This window comes from Hypomesus transpacificus, unplaced genomic scaffold (genome assembly GCF_021917145.1).
Source record: "Hypomesus transpacificus isolate Combined female unplaced genomic scaffold, fHypTra1 scaffold_283, whole genome shotgun sequence".
Taxonomy (NCBI): Eukaryota; Metazoa; Chordata; class Actinopteri; order Osmeriformes; family Osmeridae; genus Hypomesus; species Hypomesus transpacificus.
Window position 1 is genome coordinate 79585 of NW_025813810.1, and position 25262 is coordinate 104846.

The window sequence follows — 25262 nt, forward strand, 5'->3', positions numbered from 1 at the left end:
GGGAGTTGTTGCTGAGAGAGATACATATTTAGTGATAATCCCCTAGCAAATGGGCTCCGAGCTATAAACAGCTCTGGAACAAATCACTCATGTCCATCATACAGCTTCTCTGTTAATCATTTCAGCGAACTGATTCATCATTTGTTGTAAAAACAATATATTAGACCAACAAGCTCTTTCTGTGGTTGTGACACCCACACACCAGAGCAAGGAGCACGAGTGGACTCCTCCTGTCTGTCTGCTCACAGCCCACTCACTCCTCCTGTCTGTCTGCTCATAGCCCACTCAGTACTCCTGTCTGTCTGCTCATAGCCCACTCAGTACTCCTGTCTGTCTGCTCATAGCCCACTCAGTACTCCTGTCTGTCTACTCACAGCCCACTCACTCCTCCTGTCTGTCTGCTCATAGCCCACTCAGTACTCCTGTCTGTCTGCTCATAGCCCACTCAGTCCTCCTGTCTGTCTGCTCATAGCCCACTCACTCCTCCTGTCTGTCTGCTCATAGCCCACTCAGTCCTCCTGTCTGTCTGCTCATAGCCCACTCAGTACTCCTGTCTGTCTGCTCATAGCCCACTCAGTCCTCCTGTCTGTCTGCTCATAGCCCACTCAGTACTCCTGTCTGTCTGCTCATAGCCCACTCAGTCCTCCTGTCTGTCTGCTCATAGCCCACTCAGTACTCCTGTCTGTCTGCTCATAGCCCACTCACTCCTCCTGTCTGTCTGCTCATAGCCCACTCAGTCCTCCTGTCTGTCTGCTCATAGCCCACTCAGTCCTCCTGTCTGTCTGCTCATAGCCCACTCAGTACTCCTGTCTGTCTGCTCATAGCCCACTCAGTCCTCCTGTCTGTCTGCTCATAGCCCACTCAGTCCTCCTGTCTGTCTGCTCATAGCCCACTCAGTACTCCTGTCTGTCTGCTCATAGCCCACTCAGTAGCACTGGGCCAGTCCAGCATGACTGCTACGCTTCAGTACACTACCCAGATAATGTGTGAGTGATTGTGAGTGAGTGATTGTGAGTGTGTGTGAGAGAGACATAGAGAGAGAGAGAAAAAGCAAAAGAGAGACACAGAGATAGCAAGAGATAAAGAGAAAAGAAAAATGACAATAACATGACTACAAGAGGGTGACCAATCTACTAAAAACTGTTTTGGGGGAAAGAGATAGCTCAGCGGTAGAGTTGTGGACTGGAGATGGAGAGATTCAACCCCCCTCCCCCCTACAGTGCTTTGGATTGAACACATCTACCGACCATACACAGTACTGTGTAATTTGTCTAACCCCAGTAATAACATACGCAACTGAATCTGGATCTAACATTCAAGATTGTCGCTACTACAGTATGTCCCTTTAGACAACCATACTGTCGACTTCACAATATGTGTTAGGATTTATAATTGGTATAATTACCAGAGTGTTCAGAGACCTACTGAGTCTGTATCACATCCAGTCCCTCTCTCCACTTTGAATCCCTGTCTACTGGATTAGCATTTTTGTGTGTCAAGTTTGTGTGTGAGTGTGTTTGTGACATGTGGAATTGTGTGTGTATGTGTGCTTAATGTGTGTGTTGTGTGTGTGTGTTATGTCTTGTGCCAGATACGATTGTGTTTGTGTCAGGTGTGTCTCTCTTACCTTGAGTATGTCTCCCTTGGTGAAGCTGAGCTCATCTCTCTCTGTGGCTCGAAACGTGTAGAGAGCTACTGCCTCCATGGTGAGACCCCAACACACACACACACACACTAACCCCCGCTGATGGGGGACAGAGGGGTGGAGAGGTGGGAGGATTAGGACAGAGACGTTAGTCTTCTTCTGCAGCTGTAATAAAGGAGAGAAGAGGAGGATGAGAGGAGGAGAGGAGACCTCTACCCGCTAGAGAAGAGAGAAACGACTGGCTTCTTGCTACAATACGGTCATAGAGGGAGAGAGAGAGAGAAAGAGAGAGAGCGGGAGAGAGAGAGAGAGAGAGACTGTGAGTGGGAGGCAGTTCCTGTGTGTGTGTGTCTGTGTGGCGCGGAGTGTGTTTCTTTGAATGTGTGTGTGTGTTAGTGTGTGTTGCTGAGAGACGGGAGAGCAGCGTTCTATTGAACAGGAAAGGGGAGGGGCTTCAGAGCAGCGCCGCACAGCCAGAAACTTCCTCTGCTACAGGCGACTCTGTCCACCCAGAACAATGCTCTGCCTGGCTACCCTGCACAGCCCAGCTCTGCCTGGCTACCCTGCACAGCCCAGCTCTGCCTGGCTACTCTGCACAGCCCAGCTCTGACTGCACTTTGGATGTGTGTGTGTGTTGGTGTGCATGTTCACATGTGTGTATATGAATCTGTCCTTGTCTCATGTTTCTGGACTGTCACATGGATGAACAGTTGGGTGATTTCTCTCCTACTTGTGGGGATCGACAGTGCCATATCTAGGTCATCTCGTTTCTACTGGGATTAATTCTCTGTAAGTTCCCGTATGGGAAAAGGACAAATGAATCCAGCACACCTAGAGCTTATCCAGGTGTGCCAAGCAGGGAGTTTGATTCACTAGCAGCTCCACAGCAGCCCTCTCTGGGGTTCACTAGCAGCTCCACAGCAGCCCTCTCTGGGGTTCTCTGCCTGAGGTGGAATACTGCCGGGGGCACCATAATCATCTGTTACTCGTGAGTGTGTGTGTGTGTGTGTGTGTAGAACAGCTAGAGTTTCAGAGCTCTGGAGAGCCTGTGATTCATGCAAACTCGCAAACTGAACTTATACATATCAATCACCACACACACACCTACCAAACACCACACATCCAGACACACACACACACACCTGCCAGTCACCACAGGACTGTTTTTCACTGGTTCCAATAACAACACAGAGACACAAGACAAGCAGGAAGAGGAGGAGGAGGAGGAGAGGAAGAGGAGGAGGAGGAGAGGAAGAGGAGGAGGACCAGGAGAGGAAGCAGAGGAGCATAAGAAAAGAGGAGAAGTGTTTCTCTTTAAGCCAGATGGAACAACTGAAGCCTGAGCGACAGGATGCAGTCAGTGAGTAATGGCAGAGGAACAAGGAGTGTGGTTGAAAGCAGAACTGGCCATAGACACTGGCCCCCCTTCCCAGGATATCAGCCATCAGTCAGTGAGCTGGTCACATGATATGCTGAAGGACAGAACAGGAAGCTGAGTCATGTGATTCACACAAGCAACATAGAGGAGACAGCCCAACCTGAGCGTTTACTGGAGGTGTCGTGAGTGTGTAAGGTCCAGTGACCAGTGAGGACTGCGGATACCACAACATGCAAAAGGAAACCCTCTCAAGGTGTGTTCAGTCATACTGACACGATACACACACACACACACACACCACACACACACACACACACACACACACACACAAGTTTGTTTTTCCATCCCAGTCAGGCCCGACCATTCACTCCTAACCCTAACCCCTGACCCCTGACCCCTGACCCCTCACCCCTAACCCCTAACTCCTAAACCCTCACCCCTAACCCCTAAACCCTCCCCCCTAACCCCTAACTCCTAACCCCTAACCCCTAACCCCTAACCCCTGACCCCTAACCCCTCATCCCTCACCCCTAAACCCTAACCCTGACACTGAGACTACACACCCTGACACAACGTTCCAGATTCTGGCTTCCAGCAAAAGGGCCTCGCAAGGTTAAGTTTTCCACACACCACACCCTCTCCTGACTAACAGTGTCTTGCATGTGTTGCATGAAGGTGATTATAAACATGCAAATACATGGAAGGACAAGTCAACAAAAAGCAGTAAAAGTAGACGTGAGAATTATTTTTTCTTGATCAGAGGTTTACACACTCTCCCATCAACCTGCTTGGCAAAAAACATGAAATGTCAATTACTGGCACAGCACCTATATGTTAGTATGTACAGTCGTGGCCATAAGTTTTGGCAATGACAAATGTTGTGTTTTGCAGTTTGCTGGTTCAGTATTTGAGGAAAATGTTTTCGCATGTTTCTATAGAATACTGGAATACAATAAGGCACATTTCATATTTGTTAAAACTTTTTTGGGGCAAACATTTTCAATATATGCAAATAGTCCTCTCTTTTACAATCTGCTCTTAAAATCAGAATGATAGAGTTATTTCATCTGGCTAAAACTAGTTCACACTTTCCCCTGTGCTGATGATATGACTTACTGAAATTATGTTAGCAGTCATTTTATGCCCAGCAAGCTTTGCAAAAGCCAAACGTATGCTGCTTCCAATACTTTTGGCCACGGCTGTACTGTGTCTGCTTGTGTGCATGTAGGTAAGTGTGTGTGTGTGTGTGTTTGTGTGTGTGTGTGAGAGAGAGAGAGACCCCAGCGGATGTGGGTGGGCAGGGGAACAACCGGGTGGGCAAAAATACGTGCTACAATAAAGCCATACTCTCTGGCCCTCCTTCTCTTTCTCTCTCCCCCTCTGTCTCTCCCCCTCTCTCCCTTTCCCTCCCTCTCTCTCCCCCTCTCTCTCTTTCTCCCTCCCTCCCTCCCTCCCTCCCTCTCTCTCTCTCTCTCTCTCTCTCTCTCTCTCCCTCTCTCCTTCTTTCTCTCTCTCTCCCTCTATCTCTCTCTCGTCCACACACTGTCTTGATCTCTACCTTCTCTCTTTTTATCATCCCTCCATTTCACCTTTTTCCAATCTCTGTAAAAAAAATACATTCACTGTCTCTCTCTCCTTCTCCTTATTCTGTCTCTCTCTCTCTTCCTCTCCTTCTCCTTATTCTGTCTCTCTCTCTCTTCCTCCACTTATTCTGTCTCTCTCTCTCTTCCTCTCCTTCTCCTTATTCTGTCTCTTGCAGATCTTCCCTTGTTCTTCCCTCCCTCAGCTCAGCCCAGCCAGCTAGGGCCTCAACTCTTTGGGTCATTTTCTATATATTCTTCATGTGTTGGTAGTTGCTCATAGCCTCACATGCCAGATACTGTTTCAGTCTAAGAGCCTGTGCACCTACACACAAACAACTTTGTGGTAAAGAGAGTTTAATAACAGGAAATATTAATCCCAAGTACAAATTGTGTCTTTGCATGACTTGTGTCATCTTGCGGCAGGATGTTTCTGATTCCTTGAAGATTGTCGGGAAACTCAGCAACTAAAAGACAATAACATTCTCACCCACTAACGTGTACCCCCCCTCCACACACACATTCTCACACCCAACAATGTACACTTGGTCTTTCTTGTCCTCTGCTGCCCTCTTGTGTGTGGAGGGGGTACATTGCTGCAGCCTTCTTTGGCAATAATTAGATTGGACATACTGACTATGTTCTGTGCTTCTGCACATGCTCACTCACAAACACACCCTCACAAACACACACACATACTCACAAACACACGCCTAAAGCAGCTTGACTTAAGCTTTCTTTGGCTAATCTTGTGCTCCTTAATGCAACAGGCAGAGACAACATGACCGAGAAGCCACACAGGAGGGCTACTGTCAGTCAGACTGGAGGGCTGCTGTCAGTCACACAGGAAGGCTGCTGTCAGTCTGCTCAGACAGGAGGGCTGCTGTCAGTCAGACAGGAGGGCTGCTGTCAGTCAGACAGGAGGGCTGCTGTCAGTCAGACAGGAGGGCTGCTGTCAGTCACACAGGAAGGCTGCTGTCAGTCAGACAGGAAGGCTGCTGTCAGTCAGACAGGAGGGCTGCTGTCAGTCACACAGGAGGGCTGATGTCAGTCAGACAGGAGGGCTGCTGTCAGTCAGACAGGAGGGCTGCTGTCAGTCACACAGGAAGGCTGCTGTCAGTCAGACAGGAGGGCTGCTGTCAGTCAGACAGGAGGGCTGCTGTCAGTCAGACAGGAAGGCTGCTGTCAGTCAGACAGGAGGGCTGCTGTCAGTCACACAGGAAGGCTGCTGTCAGTCAGACAGGAGGGCTGATGTCAGTCTGCTCACACAGGAGGGCTGCTGTCAGTCTGCTCACACAGGAGGGCTGCTGTCAGTCAGACAGGAGGGCTGCTGTCAGTCTGCTCAGACAGGAGGGCTGCTGTCAGTATTTTACATACTGGACACGTTCATTATGTTTGCACTTCAGCTCTAGAAGTTTTCATCTTACTTAGTCTGTATTTCTATGATATTATCATCTATAATTGTATTGTTTAGCATGTTTTGTACTATGATCCTCTGTATTGCAAGCTTGAAATAGTACCTGACAATGTAGTATAAGGGTTTCCTGAAGAATGCTTTTTATTAACAATAATATTATTTTATTTGTATTATTATCATTACTGTATGATTATAAATGATCTTATTTCAATGTCATAGGAAGACTGACAAATTCTCTGTCTCAATCCCTCCTTTTCTTCCTCCTCATGCCATCTGCTCCTCCCTTTAATAAACCTGTCAGACCTAATCATCTGCTTCCTCCCAACCAAACTCAAACTCATTTGCTAAATGACCAAGGCAAAGTCTGTTCTACAGATTCACTGGGTGTCTTAGGCACCGGTGCAGGTTAGGTTCCTGTCTTGATATCTGCATCTCACCAATGTCACCTCTGCAGCGTCTCCCCTGGGCTGTGTGACTGAGGGCACACGTGGTGCAGGATGGGCCAGGCTTAGGAGCACGTAGGTCGGGAGTGGCTGGTTGTGTGGATAATGTCTGAAACCCTCCCAGACGCTATATTTATCACTGGCACGGACACAGGGCTCTGAACCCCGGACTGGTGGAATGCTGTTCTGTAAGCAACGGTTGGGGCTGACACATACACACTCTGTCACACATACACACTCTGTCACACATACACACTCTCTCACTCAAATAACATATCAAACAGCCACACTAGGCCTACTAAGTCCTGTGAGTGTGCATATAAAAATGTGTTAATTGTTTCCTTTGCCATAATATTCTTTATTGTCAATGAAGTGTTCCATAGCTCAACAGTATGCCTTATGTCACTGGCCATGATCAGGGGTGCCATATAGGGGGGAAAGTTAGGACGATTCTAAGGGCCCCTGACTGACAGGGGGGGGGGGGGGGGTTCATGGGGCCCAAAATTCCTGGCTGCGCCCCTGGCGATGATTTATCATTGAGGCAACATGAAGTGTAAAGGACCTGTTTCTGAAGTTGTTCCCTGTTTAACCAGTTTCCGCTGTTTCTTTTACAGGTTACTAAAAAAACAAAGCAGATGACAGATAAGGTAAGAAGTTGTAAAAACTGTATAGGAAAGTTTGCAGGAATCCACAGAAACCTGATGATGAACACCACTTGACCGTTCGTCTTTCTTCAATGGAAATACATAACACACCACATAGAAATACAAGACTGCATAACTCCAATGATCTCTTTGTGGTAAATCAAAAAAGTTCCCTCACCATTGCTCAACATGTAAATAAATTCTTCAGAAGGGAAGGACAGAGGTTTGTGTCTAGGCGAGTCAGACTGCTTTGGTCACACCCTTCCCCGCCTGCGCTGCCCCCCTCCCTGAGCGAAGACTCGGCCCGCCATGTTGTGGGCTGAGTGGGGCTCACAGGGACCAGTGGAAGCGCAGACGTGTAAGCTTGTGCTAGGCTAGCTGGCTTGCTAACCATAGCAACAATACGCGAAGGCGTATGAAGCCTCATCCAACAAAAAAAAGTCGTTTCTCGAAATATCCTTGGCGTTTTACGTGATTTATTTCCTTAACGTATGGGTTTAAATCCCTGGAATTCCAGTTGTACCTCGAACAAGTTCAGAAGAATGGTAAGTCGCTCATTGTTTTGCCTAGAGGGGAGTCCAAACTCCTTGCGATGCTTCTTCGGCGACATCTCCACCAAGTACAGTCCCTAGCAACGTTAGCTACATAGCTTTGTTAGCCAGCTAGCTACTCTGACCATTGTAAGCAACGGCTCATTTTGTGTGTTCTGGTGTCACTTGAGCTAACTATTTGCCTGAACTGAATTTTAACTGTCTAGTTAAAGTGTAATTTGGTATTTGTCATTTTGATTAACGTTTACTACTGCAGGTTTGACTTATAAAAGCGCAGACTAGATATCAAGGACCATTTGCTGAGTTCATTCTAGCAACTTGCTAGCTAGTAGATAACAAGCTAACGATACTAGCTAAAGTTAGCTGGTTAACTTTGCATTGGTAGACCCACAAGTTTTGAAATGTTCGCTTCTTGGTATTGTTTTCAAAAACGCTGCCAAGATAATTATCAATTGGCCGATGCCAGATAAAGACATAGCTAGCTACGAAGCACACAAACAGTAGCTAGCAAGTTCAAAACAGCGCGATGTCCTCAGTTTCGGTAAGAGTGTTAAATGTCGGGGCAAGATGATTGAAAATGTGATTTGCTGTTGTTAGCAAGTAGCTGTTCAATGAAACTTTTTGGTTGCATACAATTACCACAACTGGTGGTTAGCTAGATAGGTTAGTTTGTCCAAACGCTGCATGGTAGTTAAAACTATGTGGTTGGCTTCAGAATTTGCTGAGCCGGACATTAGAAGTTATGAGTTGACGATCAATGTTCTGGGCATCTTCAGCGATAGTGGACAAGGAACAAATCCAAGGTTATTAATCTATTGACATACAAATGTACCCCCAGATATCTAACAGAGCCTGGGTTACAACTGTAAAAAAAAAACGCTAAATCTGAACGTAATAGTAGGTGTCGTCTTGCGGGTGTATGGCCTCGCGGCTTCAGTGAATGTGTGATCTGCCCTGTAGATGGCTGGTCTGGAGGAGAAACGGCCGGTGCTCTGATAAGAGCCAGAGTTGTGGAGGAGGCCTAGTAACACAGGCACACTACACAGACCCTGCCTGTGTGCAGGCTTCCTTGGCTGGAGAGGGAGGGAGGGAAGGGGGGGGGGGGGGGGGTTGTTCCGGGGGGAGACAGGCGTTTCTCTCTTCCTCTTGTCTACTGTGTGAATAGGTGATTATACCAGCAGATGTGTCATTAGGCTGGAGCGGTATTCACACTGATGCAGGGGGGAGGAGAGGGGGGAGGAGTTAGAGTCACATTTCAGAGCCTTAAAGTGAATTTACGGGATGTGCCAAGTTGTTTTGTTACCCCCCACCTCCCCCTACACCCCCCGTCACCCCTGCCTTCTCCTCACCCCCATTCCTTCAGCTGCCATTCCTCAGCATCACCAAGCAGGAAGCCCAGCTGACACACACACACATACACACTACTACTACACTCAGAAGTAGGGTACTTGCATTAAAAACTTTATGAAAGTAGTGGTGCTTTACCGTGAACATTTTACAAGATATTTACACCCAAACACACCCACCCACCCCCTAAAGAAGAGCTCGTCAGGAGGGCATGTGTGTGCACGCTGTCTGGGTTTCAGGTTAGGGTCAGGTACCCACACAGGTTGCATGTTACTGCCACAGCTCTCCTCTCTCCTCCCAGCTTTGCTCCCGTCTCACTCCCCCTGCCTCTCACTCACTACCCAGGTCATGGCCCTGTGAAAGGCATGTGAAGGCTCTGGGGTTAGTAGGTTCCCCAGCTGTGTGTGTGCGTGTGTGTGTGTGTGTGTGTGTGTGGTACAGAGGAGAGCTGTGAGGGGGAGCTCACACATGGATCTACAGGAAGGGAGCTACAGGAAGTCAGGAGTGCTGAGGTGGCAGACAGACTACCCTCATCACAGCTTTCCATCAGAGATGACAGGCATCCCCTCTTCCCACAGTCAATGCTGGTAACAGACAGACACCTCACAGAGAAACAGCTGCCCAGTTCCTCAGATGGTGGATTGTGTTGAAGTGTCCCTAACCCTGGCTGCTGTTACAGTGGAAATGTTGCCTCTTCTTCCTTCCTCTATGTAGGCCTCACTCTTATTTACTGTCACTGTGTTGTGTTCCTCTGCCACATAACTGACTCATCCTCTCTCTCTCTCTCTCTCTCTCTCTCTCTCTCTCTCTCTCTCTCTCTCTCTCTCTCTCTCTCTCTCTCTGTCTCTCTCTCTCTCGTGTTTCTAGGTGATGGCGTGGTTGTGTGTGCTGCCAGCTCCTGGCGTGTGGAGATGGTTTTAACAGACTCAGTTCTAGAGGACTCAGGAACACGTCACTGGGCTGGAGAGGCTTCCTAACACACACAAACACACACACACACAAAACAGAACATTCTATCCACACACACACTTCCTTCTTGAGAGTGTGTGAGCCAAACTCTCCTGTGTGAGAGAGCGTGTCTGTCCAGTGTGTGTCAACCATCACCATTGCCGCCATGCCGAGCTCCACTATCCGGCGTCAGATGAAGAACATGGTCAACAACTACTCTGACGCCGAGAAGAAGGTGCGCGAGGCCACCTCCAACGACTCGTGGGGCCCCTCGTCCTCACTGATGTCGGAGATCGCCGACCTGACCTACAACGTGGTGGCCTTCTCTGAGATCATGAGCATGATCTGGAAACGCCTCAACGACCACGGCAAGAACTGGCGCCACGTGTACAAGGCCCTGACCCTGCTGGACTACCTGATGAAGACGGGCTCAGAGCGCGTGGCACTGCAGTGCAAGGAGAACATCTTTGCCATCCAGACACTGAAGGACTTCCAGTACGTGGACAGGGACGGCAAGGACCAGGGCATCAACGTCCGGGAGAAGAGCAAGCAGCTGGTGGTGCTCCTCAAGGATGAAGACAGGCTCAAAGGAGAGAGGTCAGGAGGGGCTGCCTTGCACACCCCAGGAGATTATGATGGGATGGGGGGGGGCTATGACCAAACTCTTGTGTTGTGTGAGACAGTTGGGGTTAGGTCCTCCCAGTGTTAATGATACTGTGTGTGTCGGGAAAAAGTGTATACTGATACACTGACCTGGTGTGTGTGTGTGTGCCAGGTCCCAAGCGTTGAAGACCAAGGAGCGCATGGCCCAGGTGTCCACCACGGGAGCTGCTGCCCAGATGGGCTTTGGCAGGGGCTCGTCCCAGCCCAACCTCTCCACCTCCTACTCCGAGGAGTACGGCAAGTCAGAGGGCTCGCCTGCTTCCTACCACGGCTGTAAGTACACTTTGTGGAGTCAGGACTACACACACACACACACACATCAGACTTCTGTTCATGCCTCTGCCCTAGTTTGTGTAACTTTGGCCTAGAACTAGAGTGTAGCCCCTCCCCTGGGCTGTGTGCTGTACAAGCCTGCAGTAGGGGCACATTCCTGAGCTTTGGAGGCATGCACAGGCTGTGACACACACACAGCCCTGGAGGATGTAGAGTTCACCCCCTCTTCCACATGACAGAAGAATCTGTTTCTGCTCTCCTGAGAGCAACATGATCCTCCCTTCAGCATAGACGGGACAGATACAAGAGAGACACAGACAGTGACAGATACGAGACACAGAGACAGTGACAGAGGAAAGGTGTATTCAAGTTTCAATTGTGCACTCCTCTGAGAGAGAGATGGAGTGAGAGAGGGAGAGAGAGAGATCTTTCCTCTCTTCCACCCAATCCTTAATCTTCAGGTCACTGAATCCAAGCTCTTTGGTCCTGTGTCTGTCTGTGTGATTAATGTGATCCCTGTCCCTCATCCTAACCCTCACCTGTCTTGAATGAAGCTCTGACAGTCATCAGGACTGAGGTTTTGCTCAGGGTGTTTCTGAAGGGAATATTTAGGATTCCAGTGGAAACTTCCTGGTATTGTTCGCTCTGGGTGTGAATGAACCAACAGCTGAGAGACTGACTAAAGCTATTCAGAGAGTGTGTGTGTTTGTGTGTCATTTCCTCAAATGTTAACCAACCAGTGCCAAACCATGGCTGTGGCAGCCATGAGATCCAAATCAGCTTCACACCATCTTCTTCCTGTAGTGGTGTCAGTCCCTGACCAACGCTACTTAGTGGTTCTAAACCCTGGGGAGGAGACTACATCAGGTTCACCCTGGGGGTCGGCCTCCAGGATGGAAGTCATCAGGGGTTGTTTCCATCTAGGGGGAAGTGGGACTGAAATGGCTTGTGTGGTGTATTTGTGGTGTAGCCTGCTAGCTTCTTCCAAAAGGAAGAGAGATGAGGGATGAAAGGAGGAGGATGGTGATGACAGGGCTGTGAGATGGCTGGGGTTGGGCTGTGTGGCATCCAGGCTGTGTGTCTGGACCAGGGTGACCTCTACACAGGCTGGAATGTCCTCCAACTGACCCAACACTGTCTCCTGGGCGGGGCGACTGGGGGCAGGGCACCTGGGTTCAGGGCACCTGGGGGCAGGAAGAGAACCAGGAAGGCTGGTCTGGGGCAGTTGATCAGGTTTCCCCTGCTGTGAGTTTGGGGCTGGGGGTTGTTCTGTATGTAGTCATCCTCTGACCTCATACCTCTGCTCCTTATGTCATCATCTCTGTCTGCTTAGTGAAGGATGGCTCAGCTACTGCAAGGGTCTGGGTTCTCTGTTCTTTGGTTGGCTCCTGTATGTGTGAATGTGTGTGTGTGTGTGTGTGTTTTCCCTGCTGTCTCCAGATATCTGTGTGGGAGCATGTCTCCACTAGTCCTTTATTTTAAAATGTGCATTAAGAGACACAAAGGGAGAGACTACCTCAATAGAGAGAGAGACACACAGAGGGGAGGAGAGAGAGAGAGAGGGAGAGGGAGAGAGAGGGAGAGGGAGAGAGCGGGGGGGGGGCGATGGCATTGAGAAACATAAAGCAGAAGGAAGGAGGGCAGGGCAGAAACACAGACTTGTGATGTCATCATGCTCTGTCATCTCCTCCCCCGCCTTGGTTTCTATGGAAACCAACACTGTCACATTTTCCATTTTCAACACACTATCAGTTTCCAGGAAATCAACTGTATACATGATGAAACACACACACACCATGGTGATTGTCCCTCTCTGTTAGTCAGTACATATGTCGTACAAACAGCGCCTACGCCTCTTGTTCAATGGACATACCCTCTCCCAGTGGAACACCCAGACAGAGAGATGCTGAGTGTGTGTGTGTGTGTGTGTTCCAGCCACGTCTCCCGCAGCAGGCTCTGAGCTGGAGCAGGCCCGCCCCCAGACCAGCGGGGAGGAGGAACTGCAGCTGCAGCTGGCCCTAGCCATGAGCAGAGAGGCTGCAGAGCAGGTACACACACTCACACACACACACACACAGACACGCTCCTGTCCCATCAGATATTTAGTGAAAGGATGTAAAACAAAGAATACATTCTCCCTCAATCCCCCTCCCTCCCTCTCTCTATCTCTCTCTCTCTCTCTCTCCCCCCCCCTCCCCCCCCTCTCTCTCTCTCTCCCCCCCCCTCCCCCCCCCCTCTCTCTCTCTCTCTCTCTCTCCCCCCCCTCCCCCTCTCTCTCTCTTTCTCCCCCCCTCCCCCTCTCTCTCTCTCTCCCCCCCCTCCCCCTCTCTCTCTCTCTCCCCCCCCCCCTCCCTCTCTCTTTCTATCTCTCTCTCTCTCTCCCCCCCCTCCCCCTCCCTCTCTCTCTCTCTCTCTCCCCCCTCCCCCTCCCTCTCTCTCTCCCCCCCCCTCCCCCTCTCTCTCTCTCTCTCTCTCCCCCCCCTCCCTCTCTCTCGCTCTCTCTCCCCAGGAGGATCGTATCCGTCGGGGGGATGATCTGAGACTACAGATGGCTCTGGAGGAGAGCAAGAAAGGACCTTCCACTGAACCTGGCTCTGCCAAACTGGCCAAGAAGAAGAAGGAGGTACACACACACAGAGGAAACTGACTCAGTCATAATAGGACTGATATTTTCCCTCTGCTTCCCGCCCGTCTGTCAGACCAGTTTCCCATCATTAGGGTGGCCCCGCCCCCGAGCCCTGCCCCCAGGCCCTGCCCCCAGGCCCCGCCCCCTGCCCCCAGGCCCCGCCCCCTGCCCCCAGGCCCCGCCCCCTGCCCGTATAGGGAAGCAACCACAGCTCTCACGATCCCCCCACTCTGCTGCTCTTGGCTGTGTGTTTGTGCACAAATTGTTCTGTTCTAATTATATCCTCCGATGATGTCATAGAAATAAATAAAAACAAGTAGTACTGTTTTTTCGAAGGTTTTTGGTGTGTGATGAAGGAGGTGATGATGTGCTGATGGTTAACATCTGGTCAGTATGCTGACGAGGTACCCAGTGTGTCCCAGGCGTGATGCTGCTCACAGTGTCAACAGGGACACCTGGGAGCTAGTTCGGGGCTAGACCACGAGGCTAGACCACGCCTGCTCAGTCCTGCTCCTGGAGAGATCTCCTCCTGCACACCTGATTCAGATCATGATGTGGTTGATGAAGTGGATCAGGTTAGGGTTGGGGTCAGGTTACAGCTGAAAGTGCAGTTAAGGAAACTTGTGTAACATTGTCACAGACCTGTCTGGCTGGATGCTAACTTTACCTCTCTGCACTCTCCATCTGTTCCCTGTCTCCCCCCCCCCCCCCCCCCCCCTCTCTTGCCCCCTGCTGGGTGTCCAGCCTCAATCTTCTCTCATGGACCTGATGAATGTTCCAGAGGGAGAGTCCAGGTCAGAGCCCTGGGGGGCAGGGGCAGCTGCTCCAGACCCCTGGCAGTCCTACGGTACGCACACACACACACACAACACACATAGTGTGTGGTAGAGTGCAGGAACTGGGGTGCGTGACTTGCTGTGTTTGTGTCACCTGCAGCTCTCAGCACTGGGCCTCTCAGTAGGAATGCTGCTGTACCTGCTCTGTGACATAACCACACTGAAGAGGGGTGGGGTGAGGGAGGGACAGGCGGAGAGAGGGACAGGCGGAGGGAGGGAGGGGTGGAGAAAGGAAAATCTAGAGGATTGCTGAAGGATCGAAAAACGTGTGGTGTCTTGTACAATGTGTTAACTGAGTAAGTGTTTGACTGGACTGCCCTCACCATCCCCTGCCCTCCCCCTCCTTACAGGTGCAGCTCCCAAGCCTGCAGCACCTGTGGACCCCTGGGGACCCCCCTCCTCCTCCTCTGCTCCCCCCATGAAGAGCAGTGATCCCTGGGGAAGCAACTCTGCATCCGGCCCTGACCCCTGGAACTCCAATATAGGGACAGGTACACACACGCATCATAAACGCATATCATAACACTCACACAATATCCTCTCATAAATGTAAACAGACTCTAACCCACAGGTGTGTGTGTGACGTTCACAGGTAGCTTAGACCTGTTCGGTGTGTCTAACGGTACGTCTACAGAGGACAGCCAGATCCTCTGTCCCCACTGTCTCTAACCTGTCCTCACTGTCTCTAACCTGTCCTCACTGTCACTAACCTGTCCTCACTGTCACTAACCTGTCCCCACTGTCTCTAACCTGTCCTCACTGTCTCTAACCTGTCCTCACTGTCACTAACCTGTCCCCACTGTCTCTAACCTGTCCTCACTGTCTCTAACCTGTCCCCACTGTCTCTAACCTGTCCTCACTGTCACTAACCTGTCCCCACTGTCTCTAACCTGTCCTCACTGTCACTAACCTGTCCCCACTGTCTCTAACCTGTCCTCACTGTCACTAACCTGTCCTCACTGTCACTAACCTGTCCTCACTGTCTCTAACCTGTCCCCACTGTCTCTAACCTGTCCTCACTGTCACTAACCTGTCCTCACTGTCTCTAACCTGTCCTCACTGTCTCTAACCTGTCCCCACTGTCTCTAACCTGTCCTCACTGTCTCTAACCTGTCCTCACTGTCACTAACCTGTCCTCACTGTCTCTAACCTGTCCTCACTGTCACTAACCTGTCCTCACTGTCTCTAACTTGTCCTCACTGTCACTAACCTGTCCTCACTGTCTCTAACCTGTCCTCACTGTCTCTAACCTGTCCTCACTGTCTCTAACCTGTCCTCACTGTCTCTAACCTGTCCTCACTGTCACTAACCTGTCCTCACTGTCTCTAACCTGTCCTCACTGTCACTAACCTGTCCCCACTGTCACTAACCTGTCCTCACTGTCACTAACCTGTCCTCACTGTCTCTAACCTGTCCTCACTGTCTCTAACCTGTCCTCACTGTCTCTAACCTGTCCTCACTGTCACTAACCTGTCCTCACTGTCTCTAACCTGTCCTCACTGTCTCTAACCTGTCCTCACTGTCTCTAACCTGTCCTCACTGTCTCTAACCTGTCCCCACTGTCTCTAACCTGTCCCCACTGTCTCTAACCTGTCCCCACTGTCTCTAACCTGTCCTCACTGTCTCTAACCTGTCCTCACTGTCTCTAACCTGTCCCCACTGTCACTAACCTGTCCTCACTGTCTCTAACCTGTCCTCACTGTCTCTAACCTGTCCTCACTGTCACACACCTGTGCTCCTCTGCTAACCCTACTCCACCTTCCCTCTCCACCTGCCCATTCCGTCTGTATCAGCTAGTGTGATTGTTTTGACTGTGTGTGTGTTGGTCCAGGTGACGGTGGAGGTGTGTCATCCCTGCCCTCCCACAGCGGAGGAGGAGGGGGCAGCCTCAGTATGGACCTGTTTGACCCCCTGCCCAGCAGCAACGCCACACGCAAGACCCCTGAGTCCTTCCTGGGGCCCAACGCTGCCCTGGTCAACCTGGATTCCCTGATCTGCAAGCCCCCCCAGCCAGCCCCGACCGTCAACCCCTTCCTGGCCTCCGCAGGTACACATCTCACAGCCTGGCTCCTTGTATCACACCTGGCACTGCATGCCCTTAACTTCTGTATCAGTGTGTGTCTGATGAACACAGTGTGTGTTTAGCCTTGCTGCTGTCTGGGTCTGGTGGACGTGACACTGGAAGCTTGAGCCAGACTAGCAGACACAGCAGGAACTCCCAGCCAGACTAGCAGACACTGCAGGAACTCCCAGCCAGACTAGCAGACACTGCAGGAACTCCCAGCCAGACTAGCAGACACAGCAGGAACTCCCAGCCAGACTAGCAGACACAACAGGAACTCCCAGCCAGACTAGCAGACACAGCAGGAACTCCCAGCCAGACTAGCAGACACAGCAGGAACTCCCAGCTAGGCTAGCAGACACAGCAGGAACTCCCAGCCAGACTAGCAGACACTGCAGGAACTCCCAGCCAGACTAGCAGACACTGCAGGAACTCCCAGACAGACTAGCAGACACAGCAGGAACTCCCAGCTAGGCTAGCAGACACAGCAGGAACTCCCAGCCAGACTAGCAGACACTGCAGGAACTCCCAGCCAGACTAGCAGACACAGTAGGGTTGGTAGGAACTCCCAGCCAGACTAGCAGACACAGCAGGGTTAGGGTTAGTAGGAACTCCCAGCCAGACAACCGTGACCCTCCACTCTGTCTAACCCTGCCTCCTCTCCACAGGCTCCGCTCCGGCGCCGGCCGCCCAGGCCAATCCCTTCCAGCTCAGCCAGCCAGTCCCCCCCACCCTCAACCAGCTGCGCGTCAGCCCCATGCCCCTGGGCTTTGGAAGCATGGCGGAGCCCCTGGCCCTGTCCTCCCTGCCCCCCCAGCCCATCAGCATGGTGCCTGTGGGGGGCCGCATGATGCCAGGTGTGGGGGTGCCAGGGGCCCTCCCTGCCTCCATGTCCATGCCCCAGCCCCTCATGAGCAGCAGCCTGGGCCCCCAGGGAGCCCAGCCGCCCGGAACCACCAACCCCTTCCTGCTGTGAGGTGGGGGAGGGCAAACCCCTTCCTGCTGTGAGGTGGGGGAGGGCAAACCCCTTCCTGCTGTGAGGTGAGGGAGGGTGACACAAGTCCTCCACACCGCCCCCTCCCCTCCTGTCTCTGCCCTACAAGCTGCCCAGTCACCTGCGCCCTCATACAGTGTCACTCTCCAGAGACTTGATGGACTAGCAGTGGTGTTTACAGTTTTTATATGAGCAGAGAGAGAACTGTCTCTCCTCCACCTCCTCTTCTTTCTCTGTCTCTCTCTGTCTCTCTCCTCCACCCAGGCCCCCCCATCCCCAGGGAGCATGAGAGCTGCAGAGCTCATTCATCTACTAACCCTTGTCTGTCTGGGAGCAGGTTATGTATTTACTCTAAGCTAACCTTTTTATAACCCCAGCCAGCTGTGTGTGTATGTGTGTATGCCAGTGTGTGTCGGTGCTTATACACTGTGTGTATTCCAGTGGGCTTCAGTTTAGACTGTGTGTGTGTAGGACTATGTGGAGGAGGTTACAGTTAGGTATGTCTGTGTGTGTTACAGCTGACTGTGTGTGTGTTATTAAGCAGGGATTTTGCATATGCATTTCTTTCTGTGACTGTTGGCTCACCGCTGGTCCTTAGCCGGAGAGAGAGCAAGGTCGTGACCCCCGGTACTGCTCCCAGCTCTCTGAGGTCACTGCCTAGGTCTGACACTCTCCGACCCTCCACATGAACTCTGACCCCCCCAGAGGTCAACAACCACAAGAACTGTAAACTTGACATCACTGTGAGGAAGACCTGCCATCTGGGTGTGTCGGGGAGGACTCTCTGCCTGCCTGCCTGCTTCCTGGCTAGCTGTGACTGAGGGGAGCACAGAGGCATTGTGGGAACTGCCCCTCCCCAATCACCCCTGATCAGTATTGAACACGGGGGCGTTTATCTAAACCCAGCTTAGTGATACAACTCATCTCAGTCCCTCACTCCAGACCCTGTGGTGTCACACATGTTCCTGCCCTCCTCTCCAGGCTATACAGGCCAGGGGCTGTGGGGAGGGGGGGGGGTTCTACTGGGTCAAAGGGCAGGATGTGGCAAGGAGGAGCACCACAGAGGACCTGCCTCCTGTCCAGAGGTGTTCATGTAGGCCTTGCTGATGACTTCACATCAGGTTGGAATCTTACTGTTGTTTGAATAACCATGATCATGTATACTTCAGTAATATCTGCTCATTTTTCTTGATGTCTGTCTCTGCCCGTGTGTGTGTGTGCGTGCGTGTGTCTAGCTGTTTGTAGCCTTCAAGTGTTCTTTAACAAACCTGCCAGAGCTAGCCCAGTAGAGGAGACCTTGAGCTGATATCTACTGGTACTATAGGCCTCTCTCTCTCTCTTCCTCTCTCTGCCCCACCTCTCTTTATCTCCATAGAGCAGTATTTCCTAGAGGGTGGAGGAACATTCAGGCAGTGTGTGCATGTTTCCACACATTGCCGATGCTGGTTGTGAGATCTTGAGTGTTCACGAGGTGTGATCAGCCCACTGCATCGTGGGACAGATCTGGGCCCCAAGTGGATTCACGTTACGTTGGCTAATCTGCCTGCAAGTTCACTAGCCATCAAACACACACAGATCCTAAAGACAGGTGTGTACACACAGGGACACACACAGGGATGGTGGTTGGATGACGTGATTCTAAGCAACAGTAGATCACACATGCAGGACAGCAGAGCTGCCATGTCTTATTGTCTTTACTTCATGTTTATTAGTTATGTTTTATTTTCCTCCTAGATGTAGAGTCCATAGTCGAGCCTTCCTGTTTCAGGGCTGTATACTAGCTAAGCCATGTATCACTCTTCTCAAACGCTGTCTCTCTATCTCCCCATCACCCTGTGTATGTCTCTCTTCCTCTGTGGTTATATAGTACTACTCTATAAGCACAAGCCTCTTTCTCTTCAGTTGTTACCAAAGTCACAGGAAGTCTGTGATTTCTAATTAGTTATTTTATTCTTTGTAAACATTGTTATTCTTATTACCCTAACATGTAGAAACTCTCCATCAATCCCTGCCCTAGGATCCAGTTTTGGTCTTATTTTACTTCCCTGTTCAGAAATCACTGTGTGAAGGGTTCCCATGGTTTTCTCTGGGTGAGCTAGCGCCCTCTCCTGGTCAGCTGTGGTGCTACGGCCAAGAGGCCAGCCCCAGCAGAAAGCCCTCACCTCTCAGGCCAGGGTGATGCTCCTCAGACCACACACCGTTAAGCAACATTTAAATATGCAAACCTTACAAATCATTTGATTTAAAAAAATATATACTTAACGCTTGTGGTTGTGCGTTTAGTTTTGCCGAAGAGTCTTCTGGAACATATCTCAGTGTGTGCTAAGTAGCTCCTCTGTCACAGTGCTTTGATAGGGTTTATCATGGAGGACTAACATTGTGTACTTGAGCATAAACATGTCTGTATGAGCGTTCATGGTCCAGTCTGTCTGTATATTTACCATAACCTCAGGAGCAGCCTGCTTTCTGATGGATATGTGCTCAACTCTTTGGCATTATAACTGTATAATATAATTTATCATTTGTACTATTGTAACATAATGTTCTGTACCTTATCTGTGTACTGGTTTTTTGTAGGAGAGTCACAGTGTGGTATTTTAACACCCTCTAAAACTGCAGCAAGTCACACAACGAACTAGCTGCAAAACATCCAAATAAAAAGTCTGACTTCAGCTGTGGTATTCAAGTGTGAGCATTTCTGGAGCACAGTGGTCACAGTGAGCATTTCTGGAGCACAGTGGTCACAGTGGTCTCCAGTACCACTCACCAAGGACATCACAGGAAACCCTGGCATGAATTACAGTACCGATGTATTATAAATATACAAAACTCCCCTGTAGCAAGCACACCATGGATAGTCAGCTAGAGTTCTCCTCAGGATCAGCCTGATCCACTAGCAGACCTGCATACATACATACATCAAACCTCGTCTGACTTGTTCTCGACACGTATCCATAGTTCCTTATTGAAGTGTTAGTGAGTCACTCTTGGAGTGTGTCCATGCCTGTGGGTGTGAAGGCCTGTTCCAGTCACCATCCTTCGCAGTGTGTGTCTTGTACATCACTGGCTGTACAGCTGCTCTCCCGCTGCCAGTGTTGCTGAAGCCGTGTGTGTGTGCGCACCATCTGTGGGTGTTGTGTCATAGCCCAGTCTCTTCATGTCTTTGGTGATGATGTTGAACGACAGCGTGACGAAACCCTGCGAGCGAACCCTGGTCACTGAGAGAGAGAGATCAGTTATACCGCACTGATTAGCAGTTTCAACACACAGACACAGATAATCCCGTACACAAACTACACAAGTGCACACATCCTACACACCTTCTCGTCCCTCCCCCTGCGCCACCACCTTAGGATCTGTGTACTCTGGACGTCTTCCCAGCAGCCAGCTGGTGAACATAGGAACACAGTCAGACACAGGAACACAGTCAGACACAGGAACACAGTCAGACACAGGAACACAGTCAGACACAGGAACACAGTCAGACACAGGAACACAGTCAGACACAGGAACAGTCAGCTAGCTTACCTAGTGAATTTCTGTAGCCTGGATGTAGACTCAGGAACAAACATGGGGATGGTTCTTGTGTGTCTGAGAGAGATGGGAGAGATGAGTTAGAGGCTGAGGAGGAGGGGGGGGAGGGGACAGATGGGGAGCAGGAGATACTGACTGTCCTGGTGTGAACGGGATGTGCATGGCTCCGTAACCTCTCACCACGTCATTACCAAACACATCAGGTCCGTACACGCTCACCACCACCTGAGGCCCTGCAGCACAAGCACACACAAACACACCTTCAACATGTGTTCGGAGGAAAGAAACATGAGAGAGGAGATTGAGTGTGTTCCTCACAGCCAAAGGGGTTGGTGCTCTTGAAGGTAATCTCCAGAGGGAAGTTCCACACCAGCCTGTGAGGAGATTCTCTCCCTTTAGAGGTGATCTGAGAAATGCCCTCTTCTAAGCCCTACAGAGAGAGAGGAGTTGGAGAGGTTGACGAGGGAGAGAGAGCGCTGATCCTGCCTCCGCTTATGATGATATTGACACAGTCTTAGTCCAGTCTGCTGCAGATACTCACAGATGTGGGAGCCCAGTCGTGTCCGTAGACGAAGCAGTATTTGCAATACAGGTCGTCATACTCTGGAAACTTATAGACAAACCACAGACAAGATGACGTTACCCTGTATAGCTAACTGGTGATCAAGTCAACGCAAGTCATTTGGCTACATTGTGTTTAAATGTTGTAATGTCTTAGCTAACTGGCAAACTAAGACCGTTCAGTTAGATAGTACCATGTGTATGCTGCTATACTGGTAGCTCCAGCTACAGGACAAACACTGACTCGCAAGTGCCACTCACATTCGCTCCTTCAATTTGTCCGTTGATCATAAGTAGAAACACCGATGGGTTATTTATAGCCATCTCCGCGTCACAGTATATCCTTCACACCAAAAGGTATTGCGATCGAAGAGGTAGTTTAATCCAATTTCGACTTACTGTTCTCCTGATATAGAGCTAACAGGCTAATTATTGCGCTAGCTTGCTAGCTAGCGTCTCTAATGCTCTTGCCCGTTGCCAGGACGCAGTATCTACGAGTCGTTGTAAGGACCAAACAATTCACGGGCATTAACACTTTTGATCATTGTTTTTCCAGTAGGGGGTGGCCATGAGCTAAGAAATGGATGCGAAAAAACACAGTCTGATATTACATTTCTAAACCGACTGAAGATATCTGTACTCTATTTAGTGGGTTCTGCAAATAGTAGATATAACCTCATCCCCTTTGTCTTTTCCTTCCTCCCTGGCAGGTCTCCCCTGGTCTTTGAATCTGACCTGTCAGCCATCTCTGACAAAACCAGACCTCTGGGCTCTCACTGACCTTCCCTCCCTCCCTCCCTCCCTCCCTCCTTCCCTCTCTGCCAAATGACCGCTTTTGATTTAGAGTCAGAATCCCACTGGACGGCAACCTATTTAAAGTACTGTGGTGTTTGTCTGTTTTGAAGATAGACAAAGATACGGAGAGAGACTGGAATGAACTTTTATTATTCCAGTGTTTCCCACACATAGACTAATTTGTGGCGGTGCGCCACAGAATCAACACCGGCCGCCACACATTGCGTTTCGTAAACATTTTTTTTTATCGCTATTTAGGTAAAAACACGCAGCGTATTCGTTCAGCTGCATTTCCTTTCCCTGCTCTCCCTCCGTCTCTTTCACGCACGCGTCTTTCTCACATACACACACAGTCACTACGTCAGCACACGTTAGCAACGATGCATACGCCGTTCTAGTGAGACCGACAGCTACATCAGCGAGCCTTCAGCATTAGTGCCGTAGCTAAAGGTCTAGGAAAGTTGAGGCTACTTTTCGCTAGGTACCGACGGACATGTCTTAATCGAAGGTTCCCCTTCGTTGTTTTGGTGAGAAGTTTCAAGAGCTAGCTACTTACCCGGCGTCATGGAGCCGACCAGTTAAATAGTTATTTAGCACCCTGTATGCAGCGTCGCTACCTGCATATGCAGAAATTATTTGTTTGTTGTTGTTGATTGATTTTGTGAATTATTTCGACCCCCCCCCCCGGTCTGACATGAAACAACACCCCCCCCCCCCCCCGCCACATATAGCTTTCTAATCTGTGGGAAACACTGTATTCTCACCCCTACCTTTTTGCACGACAAAGGCAGTGTCGGTGTCAAAATGTTCGTCGTGATCCAGATTGCGTTGCATGGTTTAGGCCAGACCCTCGCCCCTCGGCTTGAGGCAATGGCCCTGCTGGATGTTGGTGGTATTGCATTTCCGATTAGGTACCCGACTCGTCCGGTCGATTTTATTCAGTCAACATATCCAATCAACTATCTCCCTCAAAAATTGTTGTTCTATTCTCGAACCTGGCTCATACTACTAGCTTTTTCATAGAATATATTTTCCAGATTTTTGCTGAATGGGTAAACTCTCCTTAAACAGGCTCTGTTATAGTCATAGGCTATACGTTCTGGCTACCTAGTCAGGTATTAACCAATTAATTACTCGCTAGACAAGAGTTCAATTGGAAACACATCAAACTGTTTTTCCAACACACATGTTTTATGAGACAGTTTTCAAAATTAAATGTAAAGCTTATTAACGTTTTTTTCTACACTTTCACTCTTCGTATTTTGAAGTGCAAAGAAGCAGCAACAAATGTATGTTGAATGCTTTTTAATACAACAACTTTTTAAATAGTAAGTATACCTACTTAAATAATAAGTACATATTGAAATATATAAAGCACTAGCAGTGGAAAAATGTAAGTACACTTATGAAAATTCTTGGCTTTCTCCAAATGTTTGGACATTTTGATATTAGTATAAACGGAGGGTTTGAAGGAAATATAGTAAAAAGAAATCGCCCCAACTGGAAAGGCCACAAGCGCACCTCACAATTTCACCAGAACTTCTCCCCTCTCTAGTTTACATATGAAACTGCACTCCTGTGAATAAAGAACGACCTGTGATACACACACACAGACATACAGAGTGTGTGCTACCATAGCAACATCAACAGGGAGTGGTGCTAGGGACTAATATTTCCCTCTGTCGGTATTTAATGGGGCGTGGCACCAGCATCACCTAAGCACACAGCACAGACCCCAGCAGCAGGCTGCTTCCATCCCCCATCAGCCTGCCTGCCCTGGGAGAGCTGGGGTCCTGGGCGTAAGGGGAGGAGGGGGAGAAGGAGGATTTTTGACTGTTAGTTGTTTTGGCTTGTTTATGGATGCTGTACTTACACAGCACTTCTAAACTAGTCATGCTGCTGGCAACAACAGACTGCTTTCTCTCTCTTTCACTGTCTGTCTTTTTTCCCCTCGCAATCACGGCATTACTTTCTGCTCTTTCTCTCTTTCATTCACTTCGAAACTACAGGTTCACGAAAACAAGGAGAGAAAGAGAGTTGTTGTGGAGTCAACGAGGGGATTTGAGTGAAACGAAGAGAGAGACAGAGAGACGGAGAGAGAGAGATCGTTGGTCTGAGGAGCAGAATGCAGCCTCTCTATAGGCAGCCTGACCCTCTCAGAGAAAGGAGTCCAGGTATGTACACACACACAGAGAGGTAGACAGTGTAAGACATGCAGACAGTAGAGATCCAGTGCACTGCAGAAGGGTCGATACCCAATGCTGGTGATGTGTTCACTCTTGTTACACCTCCTGTACCTGAAACAAGGCAGTACAACTTTGATGTTGCATCAGATAATAAAGCTGTTTGTCCTGCTGACAGGACTGTGTGAGGCTGTAGGCTCTATGCATCCAGGCTGGATGGGAAAGCACTAGCAGCTTTGACATGTTACTGTACATGGCCAAAAGAAAGTACTTGGCTGGAGCAAGCTGTTCAGCTGGTTAAATGAAAGCCTTGAGTGAGTGATGAATGTAGTCTGTGGGCTGGCCCTGTGGATCAGTTTGTGTGCTGGCTGGCTGTGTAGTTGTGTTGGATAGCAGGATTCCGTTGAAAAAATATATATTCTGGTGTAGTCTGGGATTAAAAAATAAGACAAATAAATGACAGAAAATGTATATTGTTCGGTTCTTCTGAACAGAGGCAGGCGTTTGATGAACATGTTGAGAAATCCTCTTGCAGGAAACAGTGATGGAGACACAGGGGTGGTATGAATATGAATATGACAGAGAGAGAGGGAGAGAGAGAAGTAGAGAGAGAGGTTGTGGGTTTGAATACATGATTGCTGAACCTTCTATATCCATTGCTCATGCTCTGAAAATCAATCACATCTCTTTAAAACCTCAATAGATAAATGACTTGGGTCAATATGATGTTTGTGTGTGTGTAATAAGTGGGCGGGGGGGAACGGGGTAAATTGGTTAAAGGA

General features: G+C 49.7%; 3 protein-coding genes across 4 annotated transcripts in view; 1 reads left to right on the top strand and 2 right to left on the bottom strand.

The window, feature by feature from the left end:
- Positions 1-1985, bottom strand: part of LOC124463466 (GRB2-related adapter protein-like) — a 7165-nt gene extending 5180 nt beyond the window's left edge. The window contains exon 1 of the mRNA XM_047015196.1: positions 1553-1985. Within this exon, the coding sequence (XP_046871152.1) occupies positions 1553-1705 (153 nt within the window). The 5' untranslated portion in view covers positions 1706-1985. The remainder of the gene's footprint in view (positions 1-1552) is intronic.
- A 5377-nt stretch (positions 1986-7362) lies between these two features.
- epn2 (epsin 2) lies at positions 7363-20079 on the top strand. Of its 2 annotated transcripts, XM_047015199.1 has the most exons (10): positions 7367-7652; positions 9873-10550; positions 10729-10889; positions 12825-12937; positions 13399-13512; positions 14260-14362; positions 14702-14842; positions 14944-14973; positions 16183-16398; positions 17082-20079. In XM_047015199.1, the coding sequence occupies exons 2-10, from the start codon at positions 10120-10122 to the stop codon at positions 17387-17389; spliced, it is 1617 nt and encodes a 538-aa protein (XP_046871155.1). In that variant the 5' UTR covers positions 7367-7652; positions 9873-10119; the 3' UTR covers positions 17390-20079. The 2 variants fall into 2 exon arrangements, with proteins under 2 accessions (XP_046871156.1, XP_046871155.1); XM_047015200.1 differs by lacking the exon at positions 14944-14973 and having other exon boundaries at positions 7363-7652.
- On the bottom strand, positions 19130-22003 carry b9d1 (B9 protein domain 1). The gene is made up of 7 exons (XM_047015202.1): positions 21764-22003; positions 21483-21551; positions 21260-21371; positions 21078-21174; positions 20936-20998; positions 20728-20795; positions 19130-20625 (listed from the first exon to the last, which is right to left on the bottom strand). The coding sequence occupies exons 1-7, from the start codon at positions 21824-21826 to the stop codon at positions 20468-20470; spliced, it is 630 nt and encodes a 209-aa protein (XP_046871158.1). The 5' UTR covers positions 21827-22003; the 3' UTR covers positions 19130-20467.
- Between the last annotated feature and the right edge of the window lie 3259 nt (positions 22004-25262).

What these genes read in the sequence shown, in the direction of transcription:
- b9d1 (XM_047015202.1), bottom strand. Translation starts at nt 21,826, where the DNA reads ATGGCTATAAATAACCCATCGGTGTTTCTACTTATGATCAACGGACAA. An exon ending in GAGCACCAACCCCTTTGGCT is followed by an intron (nt 21,175 to 21,259) that starts GTGAGGAACACA and finishes CTTGTGCTGCAG; the next exon opens with GGCCTCAGGTGGTGGTGAGC. An exon ending in AGGCTACAGAAATTCACTAG is followed by an intron (nt 20,796 to 20,935) that starts GTAAGCTAGCTG and finishes TATGTTCACCAG; the next exon opens with CTGGCTGCTGGGAAGACGTC.
- epn2 (XM_047015199.1), top strand. Translation starts at nt 10,120, where the DNA reads ATGCCGAGCTCCACTATCCGGCGTCAGATGAAGAACATGGTCAACAAC. An exon ending in GCCTGCTTCCTACCACGGCT is followed by an intron (nt 10,890 to 12,824) that starts GTAAGTACACTT and finishes TGTGTGTTCCAG; the next exon opens with CCACGTCTCCCGCAGCAGGC. An exon ending in CCCCTTCCTGGCCTCCGCAG is followed by an intron (nt 16,399 to 17,081) that starts GTACACATCTCA and finishes TCCTCTCCACAG; the next exon opens with GCTCCGCTCCGGCGCCGGCC.